General features: G+C 36.6%; 1 protein-coding gene across 1 annotated transcript; it reads right to left on the reverse strand.

The window, feature by feature from the left end:
• Nucleotides 1–10,937: 10,937 nt before the first annotated feature.
• LOC120131827 (receptor-like protein 15) lies at nucleotides 10,938–17,100 on the reverse strand. Its single transcript, XM_039148722.1, has 9 exons — nucleotides 16,857–17,100; nucleotides 16,226–16,738; nucleotides 15,944–16,126; nucleotides 15,406–15,818; nucleotides 13,735–13,828; nucleotides 12,196–12,513; nucleotides 11,764–12,044; nucleotides 11,254–11,463; nucleotides 10,938–11,124 (listed from the first exon to the last, which is right to left on the reverse strand). The coding sequence occupies exons 1-9, from the start codon at nucleotides 17,098–17,100 to the stop codon at nucleotides 11,005–11,007; spliced, it is 2,376 nt and encodes a 791-aa protein (XP_039004653.1). The 3' UTR covers nucleotides 10,938–11,004.
• Between the last annotated feature and the right edge of the window lie 8,964 nt (nucleotides 17,101–26,064).

Raw genomic sequence — 26,064 nt, forward strand, 5'->3', positions numbered from 1 at the left:
GGAAAACGTAAAATGACTAAATAATTAAGTGGTCAATTGTATATTTTACCCTAAAAAGATAAAGACCAAAACAGCAAAAGTACATAACTGAGAATTGGCTTCTCTGCACTAGAGTAAACTGGTGGTGTCTCTGCACCGTCATTGCATTTGTCTGAAACTGGAATTCCGCAAAGGCAGGGATTGCCTATATAACTCTCATCTTCAAATGTCGTGAAGTGGCTCTCCTTTGGTATCATGCCTGATAGAATGTTGAAGGACACGCTAAAAAACTGAAGAGATGTAAGATCAGTTAACTCGGGGTAATACACCGAAGAGATTGTTGTGTGAAAGATCTAGGCTTTCTAGTTCTCTCAAGTTTCCAAAGGATGACGCTATTTGACCTGTAAGAAGGTTGTTCGACATGTTTAGGAGAACAATCCCCCTCAATCGTGTCATTTGGTGTAACAACCTGAAAATTTCAAAATAATATTTAATTGGAATTTGAAGATTTAATTGTGTTATTGGTGAAAATTTGGAGACTAAATTGAAAGATTTTAAAACTTGTAGTTTTTTTAAAGCTAAAGTAAATTCAGGACCAAGCCCTGAATTTACCCAAGAAAAGTTGGTAATGTTGGGCATTATATAGAAACCAATTGCTCATATATTATCCCAAAATTCCCTCTCCCAACCTCAACTTCCGACGACGATCCCAACGCCGTTCGAATTCCGATCGTCATTTTAAAACCACCATCGTGTTCATCATCGAGCGAGGAACAAACCCTTCAATTTAATTGAAGCGAAACGCTGCCAAACGTCGTGAATTTCAAGTCAAAGCATCGACGTTTTTTTTAAGCTCAATCGCCTAGAAAATCCTAAATTCATCGCCGATCGTTGCTCCGTTTATGACACCTCCCGCACCATCGTGTTCCTTGTGCCGTTCCGAGTCCGTCGATGTCATCCTCGATCTCTGTTGACGGCGGCGCGTGGGGAGGTGGATCAGTCAAAGATTCGGCCAAGTCGAAATCGAGTTCTCCGCCGTTCAAAAATTTGAACCGATCTTTGTAAGTATCTCGAAATCGCTCAAAATAATTTTTAGAAATTTTTCCGTGATTTTTAGAGCACGGAGGACGTCGCACGCGCCACACGCGCGCCGCAGGCGAGTGAACGCTGGAAACCGGTTTAACCAGTTTTGAACCGGTTTTGACCGGTCACGACCCGTTTACCCGTTGACCCGACCCGTTGACCCGACCCGACCCGTTGACCGGTATTATTCTGGGAATTAATTTGGGTTTGGTGTTATTCTGGGAATTAATTTGAAATTGGTGCTATTTTGGTAATTTTTCAAAAAGTGATATTCTGGGAATTAATTCGAAATTGGTGCTATTTTGGGAATTAATTCGAAAAGGGTAATATTTTGGTAATTATTTTAAAAGGTGCTATTTGTGTATAATGTTTGAGAGTTTATTGACCTCCTTTGACCAGAACTTTGACCGACTTTGACCAGCTATTAAACGACCTTTGTTTTCGACCAAGAATACCTAACCTGATAGTTTTCGACATTCCAAATCTATTTTTGGGGTCCGTTTCGCTAAATTCAAACCCGAAAGTCTCCAAATCATCAGTCAAACCCGTTGACTTTAATTTTGACCAAGAATTCGAAATTTCGGAAGGACATACTTTATGTTTTTCGACGTCCTGAATTTGATTCCAAAGTCCGTTTTGCCAAATTCTGACCCGAAATTCCCGAATTGAGCTTGTAAACCCAAAAGGCTTAATATTTTAATATTTTGATTATTTATATGAGATTTGGTCAAGGATTTATTCAATAAAAATATTTTATGAAGGTACTCGTGTTTCACCTGAGAAAGGATCAATTAGGTCCGGTGTTATCCGTTCGTTAAATCAGCCTGAACCGCGTACTACGAGAATTACCCGTAGGTTTCCGTATATTATTTAAATAATATTTAGATTATTTATATTAGGATTCCAATATGGATTTTTCCAATTCGTAGGATATAGCGCTGCAGCAGAACGTGATCGACAGACCCAGTAATAGGCTTCCCTATCTGATTTCCCAGACTGTTACAGGTGTGTTTCCTGATAGTGTTATATTATTGTTTTAAAGTATATAAATATCTGAATATTGTGTATCTGATTTCTGATTTACTGTATATTTCTGATATGATTTCTTGTTACGGTATTTATCCCGTTTTCTGAATACTGATTACCCAACATCTGAATTACCATACATTACTGATTTGATTTTTGATTTCTGTATTTCTGTTTATGGTTTTCAAGCTTGAAATATTCTTATGTTTTTAAAGAATTATTCATTATTTTATACGAATACATTCATGTTCATTTCTATCATTGGGGGGAATATTGTTGGAGGAAGATTACTGTAGGCTCCTCGGCTGTGTGCTCAGGGCCTTTCTGTTACTGGTTGTGCGGGGTGTATGGTTCTGGGGAACCTACACAAACAGATTGTGAAAGGATGGGGTAGTGTTCATGTTTTCAAAACATGTGCATAAACAAATTTTATTGAAATATTTCGTTAGTATGTTTTTATACACTGTTTGGAGCACACTGGGCTTTTTAGTTCATTCTGTAAATTTTAACCTTTTTCAGATAACAGCAGACCGTAAGCTAGCAGATTTGGCATCAGGAGAAATCAACTACTTTATTTTGTACGAACATATATTTCTATATGTTTTTCGGTTATGTTTGGCGACATGTATTTTATTATCGTTTTGGACATATCTTTATTATTAATATTATGTTCTATATTATATTTAACGTTCTATAAGTTATATATAAAAAAAACCCTCTGAATGATATGTGACCACTTAGGTTTGAGTCTATCTTACAGACTGGGTCTGGGGGGTTACATTTGGTGGTATTAGAGCTTTCGGTTTTAAACACTCGGACTGTATATGGGTCCTAAACTTTGAATTTTTAAGAAATAAAAAAATGTCACCTTATGTTATGATTTATAGTTTTCTCGAGATCCCTGATGCTAATCTGACATATGTTTCAAATTCTTCTGTAGAGCCTTATAGATCCAACGATGAATGCTGCTAGAGGTCGTAGGACAGGACGTGGACGTGGTAGAGGGCGACTCACTCGACCTTCTGTTATGATAGACGATCCGATGTCACCACGTGATCCTCCTGTTCCGCAAGTAGATCCGACTCTTTCTCATGATGATCAGTTTACTTCCTATGAGAGACCCTCCCGTCACTGAAGATGAGGATACTAAGATTAATGAAGACGTCATTAATAGAGCTATCTTCTGCATGTTTCAGAGAGCTGCTAGAGCCCCTAATAACATGACTGCAGTGGAGATTTCAAATTCTCTGGTTGCTGCTGGTGTAGTACCATTCGAGGGTATTACTGGTGGACCTCCGACAGACGCTGAGTATTGGCTGGAGGACACAGAGAGGATTATGGATGAGATGGACCTCAGACCTGAGCAAAAGTTAAAGGGGGCCCTAACTATGTTAAAGAAAGAAAGCTTCAGATGGTGGCAATCCATTTCTGGTAGTATTCCGAGGACCAATTAACATGGGATCTTTTCAAGACGCGCTTCCGAAGTCGCTACATCGGAGATAGATATCTGCAGGAGCGACGCCAGAAGTTTCAAAATCTGGAGCAGGGTAATATGTATGTTATGGATTATGAGGTTGAATTCATCCGATTGAGCCGATATGCTCCTGGACTTGTGGACACTGAGACAGATCGATGCTTGAGGTTCGAGAATGGAATCAGGTATGAGATCAGGAGTCGAGTCGCTACCCACCGAGAGAGGAATTTTGATGCTTTGGTTGAGATAGCCAATACTGCTGAGGAAATAGAGCGACTGGGTATGGAGCACCGGAGAGATAGTGATCGAGCTCAAACCCGATTCAGGAGGCTTTCTGGTTCTGTTAATTCTTCTGCACATCCTAGCAAGAGAGGCAGGGGTGATTCCTTTCAGAGAGGCGATGCGAGTGTCAGACCTGTTGCATCTGGTGCTTCAACTTTTTAGCCTACTAGACATGGTGGATCTTCTGGGTCGCAATCTTTGCAATCATGTAATTATTGTGGGAAACCTCATTATGGGGAATGCAGGAAGAAATTGGGTATATGTTTCAGATGTGGTTCAAGTGACCATATTGTAAAGGATTGTCCGGAGATAACTCATTCAGTTCAGACACCAGCTCGTACTCCCGCTCGTACTCAGAGTACTGTTCAAACTCCTACGGGTGGTCGTACTCAGGAGAGAGCACCTGGATTAGCTAGTAGAGGCGAGCATCTCAGAGTAGGGGTCCAGTCAGATCTGAGGCCAGACAACCTGCATTGGTTTACACTGCTAGACTTCGACAAGATCGTGATGGGCCTAATGTGACTGCAGGTACTATTACTATTCATTCAGTTCCATACTTTGCATTATTTGATAGTGGCTCTACAAATTCCTATGTATCACATTCCGTTTCTGAGGGTCTAAATATTCCCGTTGAGAATACTGAGCGTTCAGTGATAGTTCAAAGCCCCTTAGGCAAATCCATCGTGTTGGATCGTATTTTTAGAGAGTGCCATATAGAGATCAATGGGGAGATTTTTCTGGCTGACCTGGTGGAGTTACCCTTTGAAGAGTTCTATTTGATTCTCGACGTAGATTGGTTGGACAAACATCGAGTAAATATTGATTTTGAGACTAAGAGAGTTGTTCTGAAGACCCCAGATAATCGAAAGATTGTAATGACGGGGAACGACGTGGATTTCTGACGAATGTTGTGTCTGCCTTGGTAGCGGAGAAGATGATCAGGAAGGGTTCCGAGGCGTTTCTTGCTTATATTTTGGACACTAGGAGATCGCAATCCGATATTGAAGGCATCCGAATTGTCAAGGAATTTCCCGATGTTTTTCCCGATGAGTTGCCTGGATTACCTCCAGATAGAGAAGTCGAGTTTGTGATTGAAGTCTATTCTGGTTCCACCCCGGTTTCAATGGCTCCTTATCGTATGGCCCCAAAGGAGCTTAAGGAACTGAAAGTTCAACTTCAGGAGTTGTTGGACAGGGATTTATTCGACCTAGTGTATCACCGTGGGGAGCTCCAGTTCTCTTTGTCAAGAAGAAAAATGGGACATTGAGACTCTGTATTGGTTATAGAAAACTGAACACGCTCACTGTTAAAAATAAATATCCTCTGCCCAGGATCGATGATCTATTTGACCAATTTCGAGGGGCTTCTATCTTTTCAAAGATAGACTTGAGATCTGGTTATTATCAACTCAAAGTGAAAGATTTGGATATTCCGAAGACTGCTTTCCGTACTCGATATGGGCACTATGAGTTTTTAGTGATGTCATTCGGGTTAACTAATGCCCCTGCTGCTTTTATGGATCTGATGCATAGGGTGTTTCGACCTTATTTGGACCAGTTTGTAGTTGTATTCATTGATAATATACTGGTGTATTCTAGAAGTGAAGTAGAACATGAGGAGCATTTAAGGATTGTTCTTCAGACTCTAAGGGAGAATAAGTTATACGCTAAGTTGAGCAAGTGTGAGTTCTGGCTTAGCGAAGTGACTTTTCTTGGACATATCGTCTATGCTGATGGCATTCAGGTGGATCCAAGCAAAGTGGAGGCTATTCTGAACTGGAAACAACCCAGAAACGTCTTTGAGATCCGTAGTTTCTTGGGCTTAGCTGGTTACTATCGTCGTTTCGTTGAGGGGTTCTCCCTTATTGCAGCTCCTCTGACGAAACTATTGAGGAAAGATGTTCCATTTGTCTGGTCTGAGGACCAACAAGCTAGCTTTGAGAAATTGAAGACTATTCTAACTCAAGCCCCAGTGTTGATTCAGCCTGAATCTGGGAAGGATTTTTCTGTCTACAGTGATGCTTCTCATTCTGGATTAGGATGTGTTTTGATGCAAGATAGGAAGGTTGTCGCTTATGCGTCACGTCAGTTAAGGCCGCATGAGCGTAACTATCCTACTCACGATCTCGAATTAGCTGCTGTGGTTTTTGCTTTAAAGGTCTGAGACACTACCTCTACGGAGAAAAGTGTTATATCTATACTGATCATAAGATTCTGAAGTATCTTCTTACTCAGAAAGAATTAAATTTGAGACAGCGTCGTTGGTTGGAGCTTTTAAAGGACTATGATTTTGAGATAGAATATCATCCAGGGAAGGCTAATGTAGTGGCAGACGCCTTGAGCCGTAAGACGATATCAGATCTCAGAGCCTTATTTGCCAACTTGAGCTTATTTGATGATAATAGTTTGTTAGCAGAGTTACAGGTTAAACCTACTTTGGCCGAGGAGATTAAGGCTAAACAACTCCTTGATAACTCGTTGCTTCCCATTATTGAACAAGCTAAGCAAGGATGGAGTTCGGAGTATACTGTGGACCAGGATGGTATTATGTGTTTTCACGGTCGTTACTGCGTCCCTAAAGATGATGAGTTGAAACGGGTTATTCTTCAGGAGGCTCATAGTAGTCCTTATGCTATGCATCCTGGTGGGGACAAAATGTACAATAATCTCAAAGAGCGCTACTTTTGGACTGGTATGAAGAAAAATATTTTAGATTTTGTGGCAAGGTGTTTGACTTGTCAGCAGGTTAAGGCAGAGCACCAGCATCCGTCTGGATTGTTACAGTCAATTAAGATTCCTGAGTGGAAATGGGAGCGAATTACGATGGACTTCGTTACTGGTCTTCCTCTAACTCCTTCCAAAAAGGATTCTATATGGGTGATTGTTGATCGACTCACCAAGTCAGCGCACTTTATTCCTATTCGGGTTAATTATTCTCTGGATAAACTGGCTAAGTTATACATTTCTGAGATCGTTAGACTTCATGGTGTTCCGTTGTCTATCATATCTGACCGAGATCCGAGATTCACTTCCAGGTTATGGAAAGCTTTGCACGAGGCTCTGGTACTCGTTTGAATTTCAGTATAGCTTTTCATCCTCAAACTGATGGACAGTCTGACCGAGTGATTCAGGTGTTGGAGGATATGTTACGGGGTTGTGTGATTGATTTCCGTGGTAGTTGGGAAGATTTCTTGCCGTTAGCTGAGTTTGCTTACAATAATAGTTATCAGGCGAGTATTGCATGACACCGTATGAGGCTCTGTATGGACGTAGATTTCGTACTCCTATATGTTGGACAGAGTTGCATGATAGAAAAACTTTGGGTCCAGACTTGGTTCGAGAGACTGAAAATACTGTCAGACTGATCCGTGATCGCTTAAGAGAGGCATTTGATAGGTAGAAGTCATACGCAGATAAGCGACGTAAGGATATTGAGTTTGAGGTTGGAGATCAGGTTTTTCTCAAGGTATCTCCATGGAAGAAGGTATTGAGATTTGGACGTAAAGGTAAACTGAGTCCGCGATTTATTGGGCCGTATCGTATTCTGAAAAAGTTGGACCTGTTGCTTATCAGCTTGAGTTACCTTCCCAGCTCAGTCGTATTCATGATGTTTTTCATGTTTCTATGTTGAGGCGATACCGTCCAGATCCAGATCACATCATTCAGGTTGATGAGGTAGAGCTGAGATCTGATTTGTCATATGAGGAGGAGCCTGTTCAGGTTTTAGAGAGGGATGAGCGAGTTCTTCGGAATAGGCGTATTCCAATGGTCAAAGTGCAGTGGAGTAATCGTAGCCCCTCAGAAGCTACTTGGGAGACCTTGGAGTCAATGGAGGTTCAATTTCCTCATATGTTTTCATAAGGTAAATTTCGAGGACGAAATTTCTTGTAGAGGGGGAGAATTGTAACAACCTGAAAATTTCAAAATAATATTTAATTGGAATTTGAAGATTTAATTGTGTTATTGGTGAATATTTGGGGACTAAATTGAAAGATTTTAAAACTTGTAGCTTGTTTTAAGGCTAAAGTAAATTCAGGGACCAAGCCCTGAATTTGCCCAAGAAAGGTTGGTAATGTTGGGCATTATATACGGCAATTGGTTTCTGATTTCAGAAACCAATTGCTCATATATTCTCCCAAAATTCCCTCTCCCAACCTCAACTTCCGACGACGATCCCGACGCCGTTCGAATTTCGATCGTCATTTTAAAACCACCATCGTGTTCATCATCGAGCGAAAAACAAACCCTTCAATTTAATTGAAGCGAAACGCTGCCAAACGTCGTGAATTTCAAGTCAAAGCATCGACTTTTTTTAAGCTCAATCGCCTAGAAAATCCTAAATTCATCGCCGATCGTTGCTCCGTTTACGACACCTCCCGCACCATCGTGTTCCTTGTGCCGTTCCGAGTTCGCCGATGTCATCCTCGATCTCCGTTGATGGCGGCGCGTGGGGAGGTGGATCAGTCAAAGATTCGGCCAAGTCGAAATCGAGCTCTCCGCCGTTCAAAAATTTGAACCGATCTTTGTAAGTATCTCGAAATCGCTCAAAATAATTTTTAGAAATTTTTCCGTGATTTTTAGAGCCCCAGAGGACGTCGCACGCGCCGCCGCAGGCGAGTGAACGCTGGAAACCGGTTTAACTGGTTTTGAACCGTTTTTGATCGGTTTGACTGGTCACGACCCGTTGACCCGTTGACCCGACCCGACCCGTTGACCGTTGACCTGTGCTATTCTGGGAATTAATTCAGTTTTAGTGCTATTATGGGAATTAATTCGAAATAGGTGCTATTTTGGTAATTTTTTCAAAAAGGGTGCTATTTTGGTAATTATTTTAAAAAGGGTGCTATTTGTGTAAAATGTTTGACAGTTTGTTGACCTCCTTTGACCAGAACTTTGACCAGCTATTAAACGACCTTTGTTTTCGACCAAGAATACCTATCCTGATAGTTTTCGACGTCCCGAATCCGTTTTTCGGGTCCGTTTCGCTAAATTCAAACCCGAAAGTCTCCAAATCGTCAGTCAAATCCGTTGACTTTAATTTTGACCAAGAATTCGAAATTTCGGAAGGTCATACTTTATGTTTTTCGACGTCCTGAATTTGATTCCGAAGTTCGTTTTGCCAAATTCTAACCCGAAATTCCCGAATCGAGCTTGTAAACCCAAAAGGCTTAATATTTTAATATTTTGATTATTTAAATGAGATTTGGTCAATGATTTATTCAATAAAAATATTTTATGAAGGTACTCGTGTTTCACTTGACAACAACAACAACAACAAAACCCAATTCCCATATGTATGGGGTAAGGGGGAGGTAGGGTAGTAGGCTGCTCCCAACGCCAGGTTGGGAGTAGCTTCCGTGGAAGACCTCCGGCAGTCAGAAAATTAAAAATATAGATAAAATGCAGTGCATATATAAATAAATACATAGCTAAACAATATTCATATGCAGTCATTAAAATCATATGTGCGTCTGTAACAGGAATTAATCCCTGCATAATAATTCCTGCGAAAGAATCTCTGCATATAGACAGAAACATAAGACCCGGCTAAATTTAAAAGAGGAAACATGAAGAGAATGATACACAGAAGTCAACGATAGCAAGCGTAGTTCTAATCCTTCATAAATACCAATAACAGAAACATATAAAAAGTAGAAGTCATGGAAAATACTACAAAGACATTAAAGAAGACAGAGATGATACACCCTATAGATGTGACCCACACTACTCGACTACCCTAGTCTTTAGCCTCCATATTTTCCTATCAGAGGTCATGTCTTCGGTAAGGGCTAAATCCCTCAAATCAGATCTCAAGCAGTCTTCCCACTTCCGCCTTGGTCGTCCTTTCCTTCTGGCACCGTCGACTGTAATCGATTCTACCCTCCTGACCGCATCCGACGGTAGTCGTCTAAGGACATGCCCAAACCACCGTAGTCTTCCCTCCCTCAATTTTTCAGAAACAGACACCACCCCCAAGGACATCCTAATAGCAGAGTTAGTCGTCATATCCCATAGAATTACCCGTAGGTTTCCGTATATTATTTAAATAATATTTAGATTATTTATATTAGGATTCCAAATGGATTTTTTCAATTCGTAGGATCTAGCGCTGCAGCAGAACGTGATCGACAGACCCAGTAATAGGCTTCCCTATCTGATTTCCTAGACTGTTACAGGTGTGTTTCCTGATAGTGTTATATTATAGTTTTAAAGTATATAAATATCTGAATATTGTGTATCTGATTTCTGATTTACGTATATTTCTGGTATGATTTCTGGTTACGGTATTTATCCCGTTTTCTGAATACTGATTACCCAACATCTGAATTACCATACATTACTGATTTGATTTTTGATTTCTGTATTTCTGTTTATGGTTTTCAAGCTTGAAATATTCTTATGTTTTTAAAGAATTCTTCATTGTTTTATACGAATACATTCATGTTCATTTCTATCATTGGGGGGAATATTGTTGGAGGAAGATTACTGCAGGCTCCTCGACTGTGTGCTCAGGGCCTTACTGTTACTGGTTGTGCTCAGGACCTACACAAACAGATTGTGAAAGGATGGGGGTAGTGTTCATGTTTTCAAAACATGTGCATAAACAAATTTTATTGAAATATTTCGTTAGTATGTTTTTATACACAGTTTGGAGCACATTGGGCTTTTTAGCTCATTCTGTAAATTTTAACATTTTTCAGATAACAGCAGACCGTAAGCTAGCAGATTTGGCATCATGAGAAATCAACTACTTTATTTTGTACGAACATATATTTCTATATGTTTTTCGGTTATGTTTGGTGACATGTATTTTATTATCGTTTTGGATATATCTGTATTATTAATATTATGTTCTATATTATATTTAACGTTCTATAAGTTATATATATAAAAAAAACCTCTGAATGGGATATGTGGCTACTTAGGTTTGAGTCTATCTTATAGACTGAGTCTGGGGGTTACATTTGGATTGGAATTCTACCTATTAGTTTATTCGAAGACAAGTCTATTCCCGCAAGTGCTGACAACAAAAACCCATAAAAAGTAAGTAGTCGACCTCCGAAGACGATCTCATTATTGAAATTGTTCCCATAGTAAGACGGACGGTAGCCATCGTAAAGAGGATCCGTCCAAGAAGTAACATTGTCAACACAGTCAATGTCACCAGAAAGACCATTTCTTGATAGATCTAAAAATATGCAATTCCCTCATTTGGCAAATTTGTAATGGTATTCGCCCTTTGAACCGGTTCCCTCCGAGGTGTAGTTCTTTTAACTTTGGCTGTTGTTGTGAATGTCAACAATTTCCAACTCCATGCTCTTCGACAGGGCATATGGGAATGCTCCAGACAAGAGATTTTTGCTGAGATAAAGCCATCTTATTTTAGGTAAACTTGAGTTTTTGGGAAACAAAGCTCCTGTCAGGTTGTTTCCGGATAACCCCAAATATATCAGACAACTCATATTGCTTGTCATACCTTGGGGCATTTCTCCTTGGAACTGATTGTCCGATAAGTCCAGCATCTGAAGTTGGTTCCCCAAGAACAGTGGCAGATTGCCATTGAAACTGTTGTTGGAAAGATCTAAATGGTGCAGCTGTGGAAAATTCAGGCCGATATCTCTGGGTAATGTTCCATGCAAGAAATTGTCAGAAATGTCGAGAAAAGTAAGCCTTGAGCTTATATTCTGGGGGAAGGGACCAGTCAAGTTATTGCCTCCTAGCCATAATTCTGAAGTGATATTTCGAAACAGCCAAGGAGAAATTCTCTTGAGGTTGCAACCACCTAAATACAGAGTATTTAGGCTGAAAGATGGAGAACAAGTTGGAGACTCCATCTCTGATTCAACTTCCAAGTGGTTGAAATGAAATATCAAGTTCATTGAGCCTCGACATATTGGCAAAAATGCAGAGCGAAATCACGCCTTGAAACTCATTACTTGATAGAAAAAGTGACTCGATATTTTTCAGATTGCTAATTAGCAAAGAAGGAAAAGAGCCATTGAATTGATTGTAAGAGAGATCCAGATGCTGAAGCAGAAACAAGTTGTCAGGCAGACAATCTGGAATATTGCCTTCTAGCTTGTTATCAGACACATCCAAGTAATAAAGAGAAGGAGATTTCCCCCAACAGAGACTAGAGCCGTTGCGTATGGAATTATCACGCAGATCCAACTTTTGAAGGCACTTCAGTGTTCTGAATGCTGCACAGATTTTCATCACGACATTACTAACATTTAACCTGTCCGATTAAATTTATGTAATAAATATTTGCATGAATATCGAGCATATTAAACAAATTTATGAATGAAAAATTACGTTTGTAAGATGAAAATAATACACTTGGATGTTTACCATGAACCGAAACGAATCCTCCTATATGATTCCCTGGCAGTTCAAGTTCCTGCAACTCCTCAAACTGAGCAAACAAGGTTGCGTTTGGGTACCAGAGTTCAACCTCGTTGTCTCTTTGTCCCCTCCAGTAGTGAAAGAAGATGCTATGAATACGAGTACGAGTGGCATCACATTCAACGCCCTCCCACTCGCAACATTCTTCTCCATACCAGTTTGAGAAAGCTGACGCCACTGGACTGCTCATTGAATCTTTGATTTGTAGAAGAGCTGCTCTTTCCACTTCTAAGCAGCCTTGGCAATCGATGCAAAGAAGCAAAACTAAGAACGATATATAAAAACCTGTAATTTCCGTCACAAACCTAGGACTAGCCATGTCTTCTTTATTTGATCAATGAGCAATATCTGTCAATATTTATAATTGGCATTTTGCCTCTTTCCACAAGCCAAGTGGAATTTCTTACATAGTTTGCATTAGCAATGAAGTTTCAGTTGTTAGAATCAGAGATAGAAGACAGAAAAAAAGACTCTTTTGGGCGTCTTAGTCAACATGACAGTTCGAACACGGCAAAAAAGAGGTTCTTATTTTTCATTAGGAGGGAATTTCACAACAAATATTAACATCCAAATATACATAAGATTTGTATTTGAAGGATTAAAGATGTATAATTCAATTATACATAATATTTGACAAAATTCATGCAATCTAACTGAAAACTTAAAAAAAACCATGCAATCTGCATGCACTTCTTATAATATAATTTGAATTAATTAATTTAGAAGTAAATTTATTGCCTTGAACATGAGTAGTCTATTTGCTCTAACTGAAAGCTTTCTATGGTCCAACTAGGAAAAAAGTGAAAAGGGCAAATTCTTTGGCTTGTTTTTTCCACAAAATCAACATGGAAAATAGGACTACTTCTAAGAAGTAAGAAATCAACTGCCCAATATGTAAGTTTGACTTTGGTAAGTTTCCTAGCAAATCTATGCTATGTTGTCATTATTACGACAATGATATAAGTACGTTTTTTTAACATAGCCACTTATTTCCAATCTATTGATTGACTAATCCAAAGCGGTTACTGCAGAGGCCTATTATGGGCGATCCTCCTAACCCGATTTTTTCCATTCATGATGCCAAGATTTGAACCCTTCAAAATTCAATAGCTCAAAACAAAGTGCAGATCAATGTCGATGAATGAAATCTAGATAGAATTAATCCCAAGATTCGATCAAATTCATGATTTGAAGACAGTATGCAGGCATCTAGGTTCACATTCCTCTACCAAGGCTCCATTTTCAGAAACCAAAATAATCGTACTAACCTTACACGGAACTATTTTGCCAAATAGATATGTCCATCACAAGCTCACGCTGTTGATATAGAAGAAGCTTGATGCATTTGCTCTCGATTGCGAGCTCCTATAAACAAATCAACCAGATTAGCTTCCTTTTTACAGGCATTAAACACTAATGTTCAAAGTAGATATGAAATCGATAACCTAAAGACTAATAAATTATGAGCATTACACTGCAAAATACCTTTATGAGACTCAAGGCTCGGTGTGTTCCAATTTTTCAATCTCTGCTGCATTTTGAGGAATCTTTGCAGCTGAACCTGTTTCAAATGCTTTGCCTACTAAGATATTAAAAAAACGAACGGCAGAAACAATTCCTTGAGCTAATCGAAACACATCCATACGAATGAAAAACTACAGAACAAATTTGCATTTTTCTATAATAAACCCATAATTCGTAATTAAAGATCGCAGAGATTGACTGATTTAAACGATGAACCAGGTTTTTTAGTACCTCTTTGAAAATTGGGAATGGCAGTGAGCACAGTGTGAAGAGAAGCTTATACTTCAAGCTAGCCTCAGCGAGAGCACCGTTACCGTTGCCTCCAACTCCACCCATTTATACATGATGCCGAATCACCGTTTCCTAAAAAAGAGCCGTTGGATAGAAGAGAAGGACCGTTAGGAGCAGCATCTAGACTAGAAGTAGAAGGAAGAGTTGTATTTGAAGCTAGAGATTTTTAAAAAATAAAATAAAAAAGAGATTGAAAACGTCGACAGCGTGGTTCGAACCTGCGCCGGCGTGGCCCTCGGATTTCAGGTCTGTCTCCTTTACCCCTCAAACATATCGACTATTGATGCTTAAAATATTTTTAATATTATAATTATTCGCTTTCGAATCAGCGTTGCTTAAAACAGAGCCGATGGGCAGAAAATGTAAACTAAAAGCAATACAAAACACAAGAAAAGCAATTCGTCTAATCACATGATATAAAATTAAATTTATTAAATTAAAATCATGATTAAATGGATAGAATATAAAACCAAACATAGAATCATAATAATTTTTATTAATTGTCTCATTAATTCCTCCGTTAATTAACGGTAATAGTTAAGTAGCTATAAGCGTGGTTTATCCTTAGAAGTCGTTTGTTCAAAGAAATAAAATCTTTACCGGGAAATAAGGAGTGAAAATCGAATGACATTAATCTATACTTTTGAAAAAAAATTGAAAAGCAAAGTAAATTAAAAGAGAAAGAAATGAAGTAGTTGATTGCGGCGTGTGAAACGAAGAGCTGCAAGCCATGCCTTCCTTTTATAAGAAAAAAGTGTATAAATCCATAAGAGGGTGACTGAAACCACTACCCTCATTCTCACAACAAATATTTTGAGAATTAAAGAATATTTATTTATTTCCTTTAGTAGGTGCATTTTGCTGTGGTAGGAGTTATGATAATATACATACTAGATAAAGTGTTCATCGAAATTTGAAGTTTTAAACATGATTTTGATAGATATCGTTAAGTGTTGGTGTGTAAATAGGCATTTCACCACACATGGTTCTTGGGACTTGGATGAATCTAATTATAATATGCTTCATCAGGGTGCATGCTGCAAGGAGAAATGCAAAAATGGGAACCTTAAGATTCAATCTTATCCTACACAAAATGATAATAGTAAAATGAAACAAAGTATACAACTGATATCCAACTTCTGTGCACTGGCATAAAGAGTAGGGGTCTCTACTCTGTCGTTGCATTTGATTTTAAGTTGAACTCCGCAGAGGCCGGGATTGCCTATATAACTGTCAGTACTAGAATTCATAAACGCGCCGCCCATTGGTATCATGCCTGATAGATTGTTGAAAGAGAAGCTAAAAAAAGAGAGAAGCAAGCTCAGTTAATTCAGGGGGTACCCAACCGGAGAGATTGTTGTGTGAAAGATCTAGGCTTTCTACAACTCTCAAGTTTCCCATCGATGAAGGTATTTGACCGATCAGAAGGTTGTGTGAAAGATCTAGGCTTTCTACACCTCTCAAGTTTCCCAACGATGAAGGTATTTGACCGATGAGAAGGTTGTTCGACATGTTTAGCCAAAGAATCTCAGTCAATTGTGTCATTTGGATTGGAATTTGACCGCTTAGTTTATTCGAAGATACATCTATTCCCTTCGAATACGAAACATAGCGTGCACTATAAATGTGTGGTGTGATATCTATTGCATTCCAGGAGGCAGTTTGTAGATAACCACCGTAAGAACTATCCGTCCAAGAAGTAATGTTGTCGATACAGTCAGGAATGTCACCAGAAAGACCATTTCTTGATAGATCTAAAACATATAATTCCCTCATTTGGCAAATTTGAGATGGTATTCGCCCTTTGAACCGGTTCCTATTTAGTAATAGTGCTTTTAACTTTGGGAGGACAGGCAAGTATGTGGAGAGTTCACCTGACAAGTCATTACTCCGTTGAAGCTATTTTTGGAAAGCTTTAAATGACCCAGCTGTGAAAATTTCAGGCTGAAGTCTATGGGTAATTTCCCATGCAAGAAAATGTCAGAAATGTCAACAAGAGTAAGCCTTGAGCTTATGTTCTTGGTGAAGGGACCAGTGAAGTTATTGCCTCTTAACCATAGTTCTGAAGTGATATTGTAAAACATCCATGGAGGAATGTTTCCCAAGAGTGAGTTCTAGGTTAAATCTAAGACATCAAGGCGTTCTTGTCTGGAGACAGAACCGGTATTGTTCTTGAGGTTACAACCACATAAACGCAGAGTATTTAGACTGAAATATGGACGGTAACTTGGTGAGTCTCTCTCTGATTCGACTACCATGTGGTTGAAGGAAATACCAAGTTCACTGAGCCTCGACAGATTGGCAAAAATACAGAGTGAAATGATGCCGTGGAACTCATTTCTTGATAGAACAAGTGACTCAATATTTGTAAGGTTGCTAATCGGCAAAGAATGAAAAGAGCCGTTGAAATGATTGTCAGAGAGATCCAGATGCTGGAGCGAAACCATCTTTCCCAAACGCAAATTTATGCTTCCAAAGAGATCGCTATCAAACAGGATCAATTCTTTCAGAACCAGGTTGTGGCAAAGACAATCTGGAATATTGCCGTGTAAGTTGTTGCTAGACAAATCCAGGAAATAAAGAGAAGGAGAATTACTCCAACAGAGATTTGAGCCATTGTGTATGGAATTGTCATGCAGATCCAACTTTTGAAGTTGCTTGAGTTCTCTGAATGCTGCAGTGATTTAATCATGAAAATATGCTTTCTATCAATAAAACAAACAAAAACAGATAATACCCTCTTCCCATGCTCCCAAGGAATGGAGATATAAATTGAGGTTTAGAATATTTACCGTGAATTGAAACGAATCCTCCTATATGATTCCCTGGCAGTTCAAGTTCCTGCAACTCCTCAAACTGACCAAACAAGGTAGCATTCGGGTACCACGGTTCAACCTCGCCATCGCTTTTTTCCCTCAAGCAGTGAAAGCAGATGCTGTGAATACGAGTACGAGTGGCATCACATTCAACGCCCTCCCACTCGCAACATTCTTCTCCATACCAGTTTGAGAAAGCCGACGCCACTGGACTGCTCATTGAATCTTTGATTTGTAGAAGAGCTGCTCTTTCCACTTATAAGCAGCCTTGGCAATCAATGCAAAGAAGCATAACCAAGAACCATCTATAGAAACCGTTAACCTCCGTCACAAACCTAGGCCTAGCAGCCATGCCTTCTTTATTTCATCAACGAACAATATCTTTCAGAATTTATAATTGGCATTTTGCCGCTTTCCACAAGCCGAGTGGTTCTTACTTGGTTTGCATTAGCAATGAAGTTTCTGTTGTCTGAATCAGAGGTAGAAGACAAAGAAGAAAAAGACTCTTTTGGGCGTCTTGGTCGACATGACAGTTCCAACACGGCAAAAAAGGTTTTTTTTTTTCAATAAGAGTGAAGTTCAGAACAAATATACATAGATTTGCATTTGAAGGATTAACACTGTATAAATTCAAATATACATAATAAAGAACATGGGTAGTCTATTTGCTCTAACCGAAAGCTTTCTATGGTCCAACTTGGAAAAAAGAGGAAAAGGGTAAATTATTTGGTTTGTTTTTCCAGAAAATCAACACCGAAAATAGGACTAGTAGGAAGTAAGAAACGAATTGCCCAATATGTAAGTTCGACTTTGGCAAGTTTCCCAGCAAATCTATGCTATGTTGTCATTGTTATGACAATGATATGTGTACGTCTTTAACACCATGTTTCAGCCTTTCAAAATTCAATAGCTCAAAACAAAGTGCAGATCAATGTCGATGAATGAAATCTAGCTATAATTAATCCCAACATTCGATAAAATTCGTGATTTGAAGACAATATGCAGGCATCTAGGTTCATATTCCTATACTAAGGCTCCATTTTTAGTAGGGGTGTAAATAAACAAAACATTCCATGAATTGTTCGTGACCATTTGTAAAATATTTGTTTACTAAGCTAAATAAACAAGTATGAATAATTTTTTATGTTTATTTAATAAAAGAACGAACACGAACATACGTGTGTTTCATTCGTTTATGTTCACGAACAAGCTCATTTATTGACTCATTGATAAACCAATTTACTCGGTTCTATTTTTCCTTTTATCCTTTTATATTTTAAATATTGGTGAAGTAATAGACTAAATTGAACATAAAATAAACTTCAAACTTCAAATTATGAAACCCAAGAAAAATAAGGACTACTAGTATAAATTTATCATTTTTTTGACTCGTAAATAAAACAATAAAAAAAATTCTGGTTGCCTTAACATTAAAAAAAACTTGTTTATGAACCTTAAATCAACATGTGCATTGATGTTAAACAAACGGACACGAATATCTTTAAAAATAAATAATTAAATACAATATTAAAAATTTAATTGAACATGAACTAAACATGAGTATATTAAAAAAATAAACAAATGAACATAAACAAAACTTTATTAGTTCGAACTCGATTCATTTTCTCCCTAATTCTCAGCAACCAAAAAAGTTGTACTAACCTTAAACGGAACATGGACTATGCCGAGTAGATATGTCCATCACAAGCTCACGCTGTTGATATAGAAGAAGCTTGATGTATTTGATCTTCGATTGCGAGCTTCTATAAACACAACAACCAGATTAGCTTCCTTTTTACAGACATTAAACACTAACGTTCAAACTAAATATGAAAATCGATAACATAAAGACTAATAAGTTCTTTTTATGTGGATCATTCTCGGTTCTTTTTTACTTAAAATTATATATATAACAATAATATGTAAAGGGTCTAATTTAGTACAAATTAATAAATTAAAATAATTAAAATTATTTTATGTCATTTTATAATTTTAATATTTAATATATTAACGACTTGTAATGTATTTAGATGAAAAAAATCATTTTATTGTCGTAAAAAAATAATTTTAACAATCGAGAATAAAAAATTATCTCATGTTTTGGATTTTCAGGGGTAAATCCCTATAGCTACCACACAAGTTTTAAACATCCTTCATTTTGGACATATTTTCATGATTTAGTTCAATTTGGTCACTTAGATGAATTAAGTAATTTTTGAAATCGGCCTAAATTTCCTACTTAAGTTTATTTTGATCCTAATTAGGTTAAATTGTTAATAATACCTCCTTTTCCTTCTTCATAAAATTGATACCTAAATTGTATTTGATTAATAATTGAATTTTATTTTGCTTAAATGACTTCAATTGGGTTTCAAATTGAAGTGAATTTGATTAATGAATTGAATCAATTTTTAAGTTTCAGTCTGGTCCAAAAATGATATTTGGAATAAAATTTAAGATTTAGTTATTATTTATAATTTGAAGTTTTCGAACATATCTTCATGATTTTGCACAATCTTCTTATATTTGACATTTGAATTTCGTTTAGGAATAATAATGCTATTTGTTGAGTCAATCAATCAGATGAAATAACCAAGAGGGGGAAAATTGACAATTAAAATTTTAGTGGAAGCTTTGACAGAAAATATAAATAATTTGCACAACAATTTAGAGTGGTTCGACTTTCTCAACCAAAGTATACGTCCACTACCTTAGCTATCCACACTAAGGATTTTCCACAAATTCACTAATTTTTCTTTCTTTTGAGGACAAAGAGTAACCTTACAACTTCCTCAAGAATTATACCCCAAATTCTTGAGACACTCTCTCTCAAACAGAAAATTACAAATTCGCAAACTTAGAAGAAAAACCTCACAAGGTAAGATTGTTTGCATAATTCTATAACAAAGAAAGAACACTAAAAAATATATACAATTTAGCACAAATGGTGTTCTTGAAAGCAAAATGAATATTGAATGGATGCTGGCTTGATTTGCTCAAACAATAAGTTTAAGGATTTCTCTCTTATTTGTTTCTCAATTCTTGTTTCTTGTTATTATCAATGGTTTCAAGACATGTTTAAATACCCCTTGAATGAATTCTGAACGTTGGGGAATGATCATAGAGTCAATATAACCATTGTTGTATGTTTCCCACTTCAAAAAGCTTATGGGTACTACCTGTATAAAATTCAAATATTTTGATCGTTGCAATTTCAACGATATCGATACTGTCCAAGGAGTATCGATACTACTTTGTATAGTAGTATCGATATCGTCCCAATGAGTATCGATACTACTGTGTAAAGTAGTATCTATACCGATCATGGTATCGGTGCCATATTTGTATTTGATGTTTAGCTCGGAGTCAAAACCAAAGGAGTAGTATCAGTACCCATGACCATGGTATCGATATTACTATATGTTAGGTTATCGATACTGGTAGGGTATCGATACCCATTTTGCATTCGATGTTTGAGGGGTATCGATACTGTTAAGGCAGTATCGATACTACCCTATTGAAATCTCAATTTTTGACTCGATTATGGTTCAAAATACTTTGTAAAATTATTTCAAAAATATTTAAAGTGTAAATCTCAAATTTTCATTTAGTAAGGAGTAAAATTGATATTTGAAAACTTAGAGTACTATCTGTTATATTCGAATAATTGAATTGAATATAATATAAAATCTTAAAATTAATTAACAGTTTATTTGTTATATCGAAATATCAAAATGTTTTCAACAATCTCCTCTTTTTGATATAACAAAATATTTTAGAAATTTTAAGATTTTCTTTTAAAAAAAATCACTTTAAAAAATTACTCCCCCTACTTTAAGATTTCTCCCCCTTTTTGTTAAATAAAAAAGACTCTATAAATTATAAACAAGATAGCCAAAGGGAAATAAATATTTTGCTGCTAAGATCAAGCTAAGAGAATTGGTAGTCAACATGTTCAATATTCATATTTAATATGCAATTGAGATTGGTCATAATTTACTAAGATGCAAAATGAAGAATAAATGAAATAAACATTCAATTAAAAAACTAATCATTAATAATCATTCAATCAAAACAAACACACAATATCCAAATTTGTTAAACAACCAAATCCATCAAAATGTTTAAACAATGTTAGGTTCAAAAGATAGATCATCCTAAGAAAACTAGCAATATCAATCAGTCATCCGTAGGAGGATTGGATCGATGTGCTCTAAGGAAAATAACATCGCGAGTGAGTGCGTCGAGCCTCTCATATACTGCATTGAATCTGTTTTTCATTGCTTCAGGTTGAGCTCAAATTTCCATTTGATTCTCCAACTGTTGAGTTCCCATAGCAGTCAAATGGGACTCCAAGAATGTGAACCGTAGATCCAATGTCTCCATAAAGGATTGAAAATATGGAGGCATTGTACTGTCTTGCCTAGTTGGCTCTTCTCCGGGTTGATTTACAGGATCGTCGATATCCTGTAAAAGATCTTCGAGGTCTTGAGCCGGAGCCGAAACTGCTCGTGACGAACTAACACCGGGAGTTTTCTTCGTTGATCGAACCCAATGGTATTTTTCGCCTGTCTATCCCGATTTTCGAAGATATTTGAGGTTGATTTAGGTACCTAAAGGGATGACTATGTCGAGATCTACCTTAAGACCGAGTTTGATGAATATATTGCTAAGTAGACAACCATAAACTAATGTTTCAACTCGTTTGGAATGAATGTTGTTTACGGTTTCTACTAGTTCCCCAAAGGTAATTTGAGGGAAATTTATTTTCTTATTATGTTGGATGCAATGGATCCACCATATGTCAATAGCTCTAAAAGAGGAGTATTTTCCTCCGGATGGTCTAAACCACCAAGAGATCATTAGATGAAGAAAACGCTCTTGATAGTCTAAAACACTAGCACTCGTATTGACCTCATATGGGGAAACCACTAAATCTCTCTTATTATCTCCCCCTTGATTATCTAATCCAAAGGCTGCATCTATGTAATCAAAGTCTATAGTAATGTATTGGCCCAAGAGATAAGACCGAATAATTTTGGTGGCAGTTTGGGACTCGTTTTGTAGGCAAACAACATTAGAATAGAAAATGCGTACTAGTTGTTGAAATACAACTGACCTTACTTTAAAAAGTTTATTGAACTTCCACGCTTTGAGGGTAGGGAGGTATTTAAAGTTCATCTCTTCCATAGCTTGTAAAGACGGGATACGATCTTCCCTAATGTTGTATGACTCAAAATGGTTAACATACCTATTGTAGAGACCCCTACGGTTAGGTTCGTTGAAACAAGAATTTAGGAGAGTCAATTCGGGTTCATTGGGATTTGGATTTGGAGGTGGAATAGGAGGTGGGTTTTATGGTTGGTTTGATCGAATAGAGGAAGTCCTAGGTTGTTTAGGAGCCATGATTTAGGAAATCGGAATAGGATGTGATACTTGCAATTTAAACAACATATATATCCAACACAATTATTTCCCAAAACTCAATATGAGTCCTCAATTTCAAGGTTCTCTAAAACTAATGTATAATGGGCAAAATTTAAAACCAATTTTTGAAAACTATAAAATATAGTTTTTATGAAAAACAAAAGTATATATATATATATATATATATATTAAAACAAAATTAATTTTTTTAAAAAAAATTAAATTTTGATTTTTAAAAAAAATGATGATTTTGTAAAATTGGTTGTAGATTCTAGTGTAATACTACAATCTATGAAAAGCCCATTAACTAATTTGAACTAAAACTATCTAGAACTAGTCCTATGTTCAAAAATCAATAAAACAATTGTTTATAAAAATTTACCTTGAAAATTCGAATTGAGAGGAATTGTGTTGTTATTTGCACGAATTTGATGAGAATAACAGGATTTTGAGTTGAAAAACTATCGATTTCCGACTTGAAATTGTTAGAATGAAGTAATGGGGAGATTTGGGGTTTAGAGAAGAGGAATGGCAGAGAGTGTTTGTATTTGGGGTTTTGGCAAAATGTTGATATTTTAGGGATTTATAGCCTAAACCCGACTAGTAGTATCGGTACTCCCCGAGGAGTATCTATACTTCAAGGCATATTTCAAGTAGTATCGATATCGGGCTATCGATACTTATTCAAGTAGTATCGGTATTGTATGAACAATATCGATACTCATTCTAGTAGTATCGATACTATGCTAGTAGTATTGATACCTAACAAGAGTAGTATCGGTACTGGATGACCAGTATCGACACTGAGTGCACAAAATGGTCAAAAATCTTCAATTAAACACTTTGCATGCAATATTTATCAACTCTAGTGGTATTGGCAACTCATATTATGAAAATTAACTATGTTCAATCAATCAAATCATACTTAATCCTAACTTGAACATATTATTAATTTTCACTAAAGATCATAAACTCCCTCTAACTATTAGCATAGAAGGCAAAAATATTGTTAATTTTATAAGCATTTTTCTTTTATTCATAAAAGTGCTAAAATTATTTTAAACACTAAATCAAGGTAGGTTGGTTAAACCTAATTCTCTCCTAAGTGTCCAAAATCTTTCTTTATCCAAAAGTTTTGTAAAAATGTCTGCTAATTGGTGCAAAGTATCTATATATTCTAGAACTACATCTTCTTTTGTGACATGATCTCTAATGAAATGATGTCTAATTTCAATGTGCTTAGTTCTAGAGTGTTGGATGAGATTTTTAGTGAGACCAATAACACTAGTATTGTCACACTTGATAGGAATGGTACCTACTTCAATTTCATAGTCCAAAAGTTGTTGTTTCATCCATAAAACTTGTGCGCAACAACTACCGTTGAAATGTATTCCGCTTCAGTGGTAGATAATGCAACACTATTTTGCTTCTTTGAAAACCAAGAAATTAGCATATTTCCTAGGAATTGACAAGTACCGGATGTTCTTTTCCTATCTATTTTGCATCCTCCATAATCCGCATCTGAGAAGGCATGCAAGCTAAAGGTAGAGTCTCTAGGATACCAAAGTCCTATACTATGAGTGTCCTTAAGGTATGTAAAGATTCTCTTAATGGCTTGTAGATGTGATTCCTTAGGGCATGATTGAAATCTAGCACATAAGCAAACACTAAACATGATATTAGGTCTACTTACGATCAGATAAAGCAAAGAGCCAATCATAGACCTATAAAGTTTAACATCTACACATTTACATTCTTCATCTTTGTCAAGCTTCTTGAGCATATCCTTGACGTACTTTGCTTAATTGATGAAGATTCCATCTTTCATTTGCTTGATTTGGAGCCCCAAGAAAAATGAAAGCTCCCCCATCATGCTCATCTCAAATTCACCTTGCATTAGCTTTGAAAATTCTCAGCAAAGAGCATCATTAGTAGAACCAAAAATTATATCATCAACATAAATTTGAACTACTAATAAATCTTTACCTTTTCGTTTTAAAAACAATGTAGTGTCAACATTCCCTTTTGAAAACCCTTTTTAATTAAAAAAATTGACAATCTTTCATACCAAGCTCTAGGAGCTTGTTTTAAACCATAAAAGCTTTTGTCAATTTAAATACATGATTGATAAATTTTGAATCCTCAAAACCAGCATGTTATTCCATGTACACTTGTTCTTTTATAAAACCATTTAAAAATGCACTTTTAACATCCATTTGGTATAATTTAAATCCATTAAAACATGCAAATGCTAATAATATTCTTATTGCTTCCATCCTAGCTACGGGAGCATATGTTTCATCAAAATCTATTCCTTCTTCTTGAGTATACCCTTGAGCAACAAGTCTAACCTTGTTTCTCACAATGTTACCACTTTCATCAAGCTTATTCCTAAACACCCATTTAGTACCTACAGTAGATTTATTACTAGGCCTTTCAACTAATGTCCATAGTTTACTTCTCTCAAATTAATTTAACTCTTTTTGCATAGCCATAATCCAATTTTCATCGTTTAATGCTTCTTTAACATTTTTAGGCTCTATGCATGAGATAAATACAACATAATTACAAATATTTCTAAGAGAAGATCTAGTAGTTAGCTCTTTGGATGGATCACCTAAAATCTCACCATCCTTGACATAGTTGTACTCTCTTGGGTATGTGACTTCCCTTTCTTCAATGGTTAGATTCTTGAAAGCATCTTGAGTTTCCTCATCCTTCATTTCTTCTTTTAATGATGATTCTCCAATGTCATTTACATTCAATATACCTACGTCATCATCAACACAAGAATCCTTCCTCAGAAATGGATTATCATCGAAAACAACATGGATAGACTCTTCTACCACTAAAGTTCTTTTATTAAATACACGATATTCTTTAGAATTTAAGGAATAACACCAAAAAATTCCTTCATCACTTTTAGCATCGAATTTGCTAAGGTTGTCTTTACCGTTGTTTAAAACAAAATATTTGCATCCAAAAGGATGAAAAAACTAATGTTAGCTTTTTATTTTTGAAAATTTCATATGGATTTCTTTAAAATAGTCCTTCAACTCAATTTATAAAGCTTTATTTTTGTTCACAAAGCAGTAGCCATTTCCTCTAAAGTTCTTGTTGAGTTAATCGATCGATGGAATCCCAAGATGGGGGTGAATTGGCAATAAAATTTTGGTGGAAGCTTTTGCAGAAAATTGAAAGTAATTGCACATCGATTTAGAGTGGTTCGACTCTATCAACCAAAGTCTACGTCCACTACCTTAGCTATCCACACTAAGGATTTTCCAAAAAATTCACTGATTTGTTCTTTCTTTTGAGGCCAAAGAGATAACCTTACAACTCCCTCAAGAATATACCCCAATTCTTGAGAACACTCTTTTCTCAAAGAGAAGATTACAAATTTGCAAACTTACAAGAAAAACCTCACAAGCAAATATGTTTGCTCAATTCTAGAACAAAGAAAGAACACTCAAGAATAAATACAATTGAGCACAATAAGTGTTCTTGAAAGCAAAATGAATATTGAATGAAAAATAGGCTTGAAATGCTCAAACTTGAGGTTTGATGCTTTCTCTTTGATTCTCTCTTGATTCTAGTTGCTTGTCGTTTCTTGTTATTGATCAGTGGCTTCTAAACTTGTTTAAATACACCTTGAATCACTTTTGAATGTTGGGGATGATTAGTGGAAACAATTAATTAAAGCAGTTGGGAGCGTCAGTGCATCGATGCATACCCATGGTGCATCGGTGCATCGGTG

This window comes from Hibiscus syriacus, unplaced genomic scaffold (assembly GCF_006381635.1).
Source record: "Hibiscus syriacus cultivar Baekdansim isolate YM2019G1 unplaced genomic scaffold, ASM638163v2 tig00001713_pilon, whole genome shotgun sequence".
Classification (NCBI taxonomy): domain Eukaryota; kingdom Viridiplantae; phylum Streptophyta; class Magnoliopsida; order Malvales; family Malvaceae; genus Hibiscus; species Hibiscus syriacus.

Bases quoted from the DNA above. Each gene is read 5' to 3' on its own strand.
- LOC120131827 (XM_039148722.1), bottom strand. From the start codon at position 17,100: ATGAGCAGTCCAGTGGCGTCGGCTTTCTCAAACTGGTATGGAGAAGAA. The intron at 15,819-15,943 runs GTCAGGTGAACT...TATATGTTTTAG, and splicing joins CTTCAACGGAGTAATGACTT to ATCTATCAAGAAATGGTCTT. The intron at 11,125-11,253 runs GTTTCCCAAAAA...TCACAACAACAG, and splicing joins AACAACCTGACAGGAGCTTT to CCAAAGTTAAAAGAACTACA.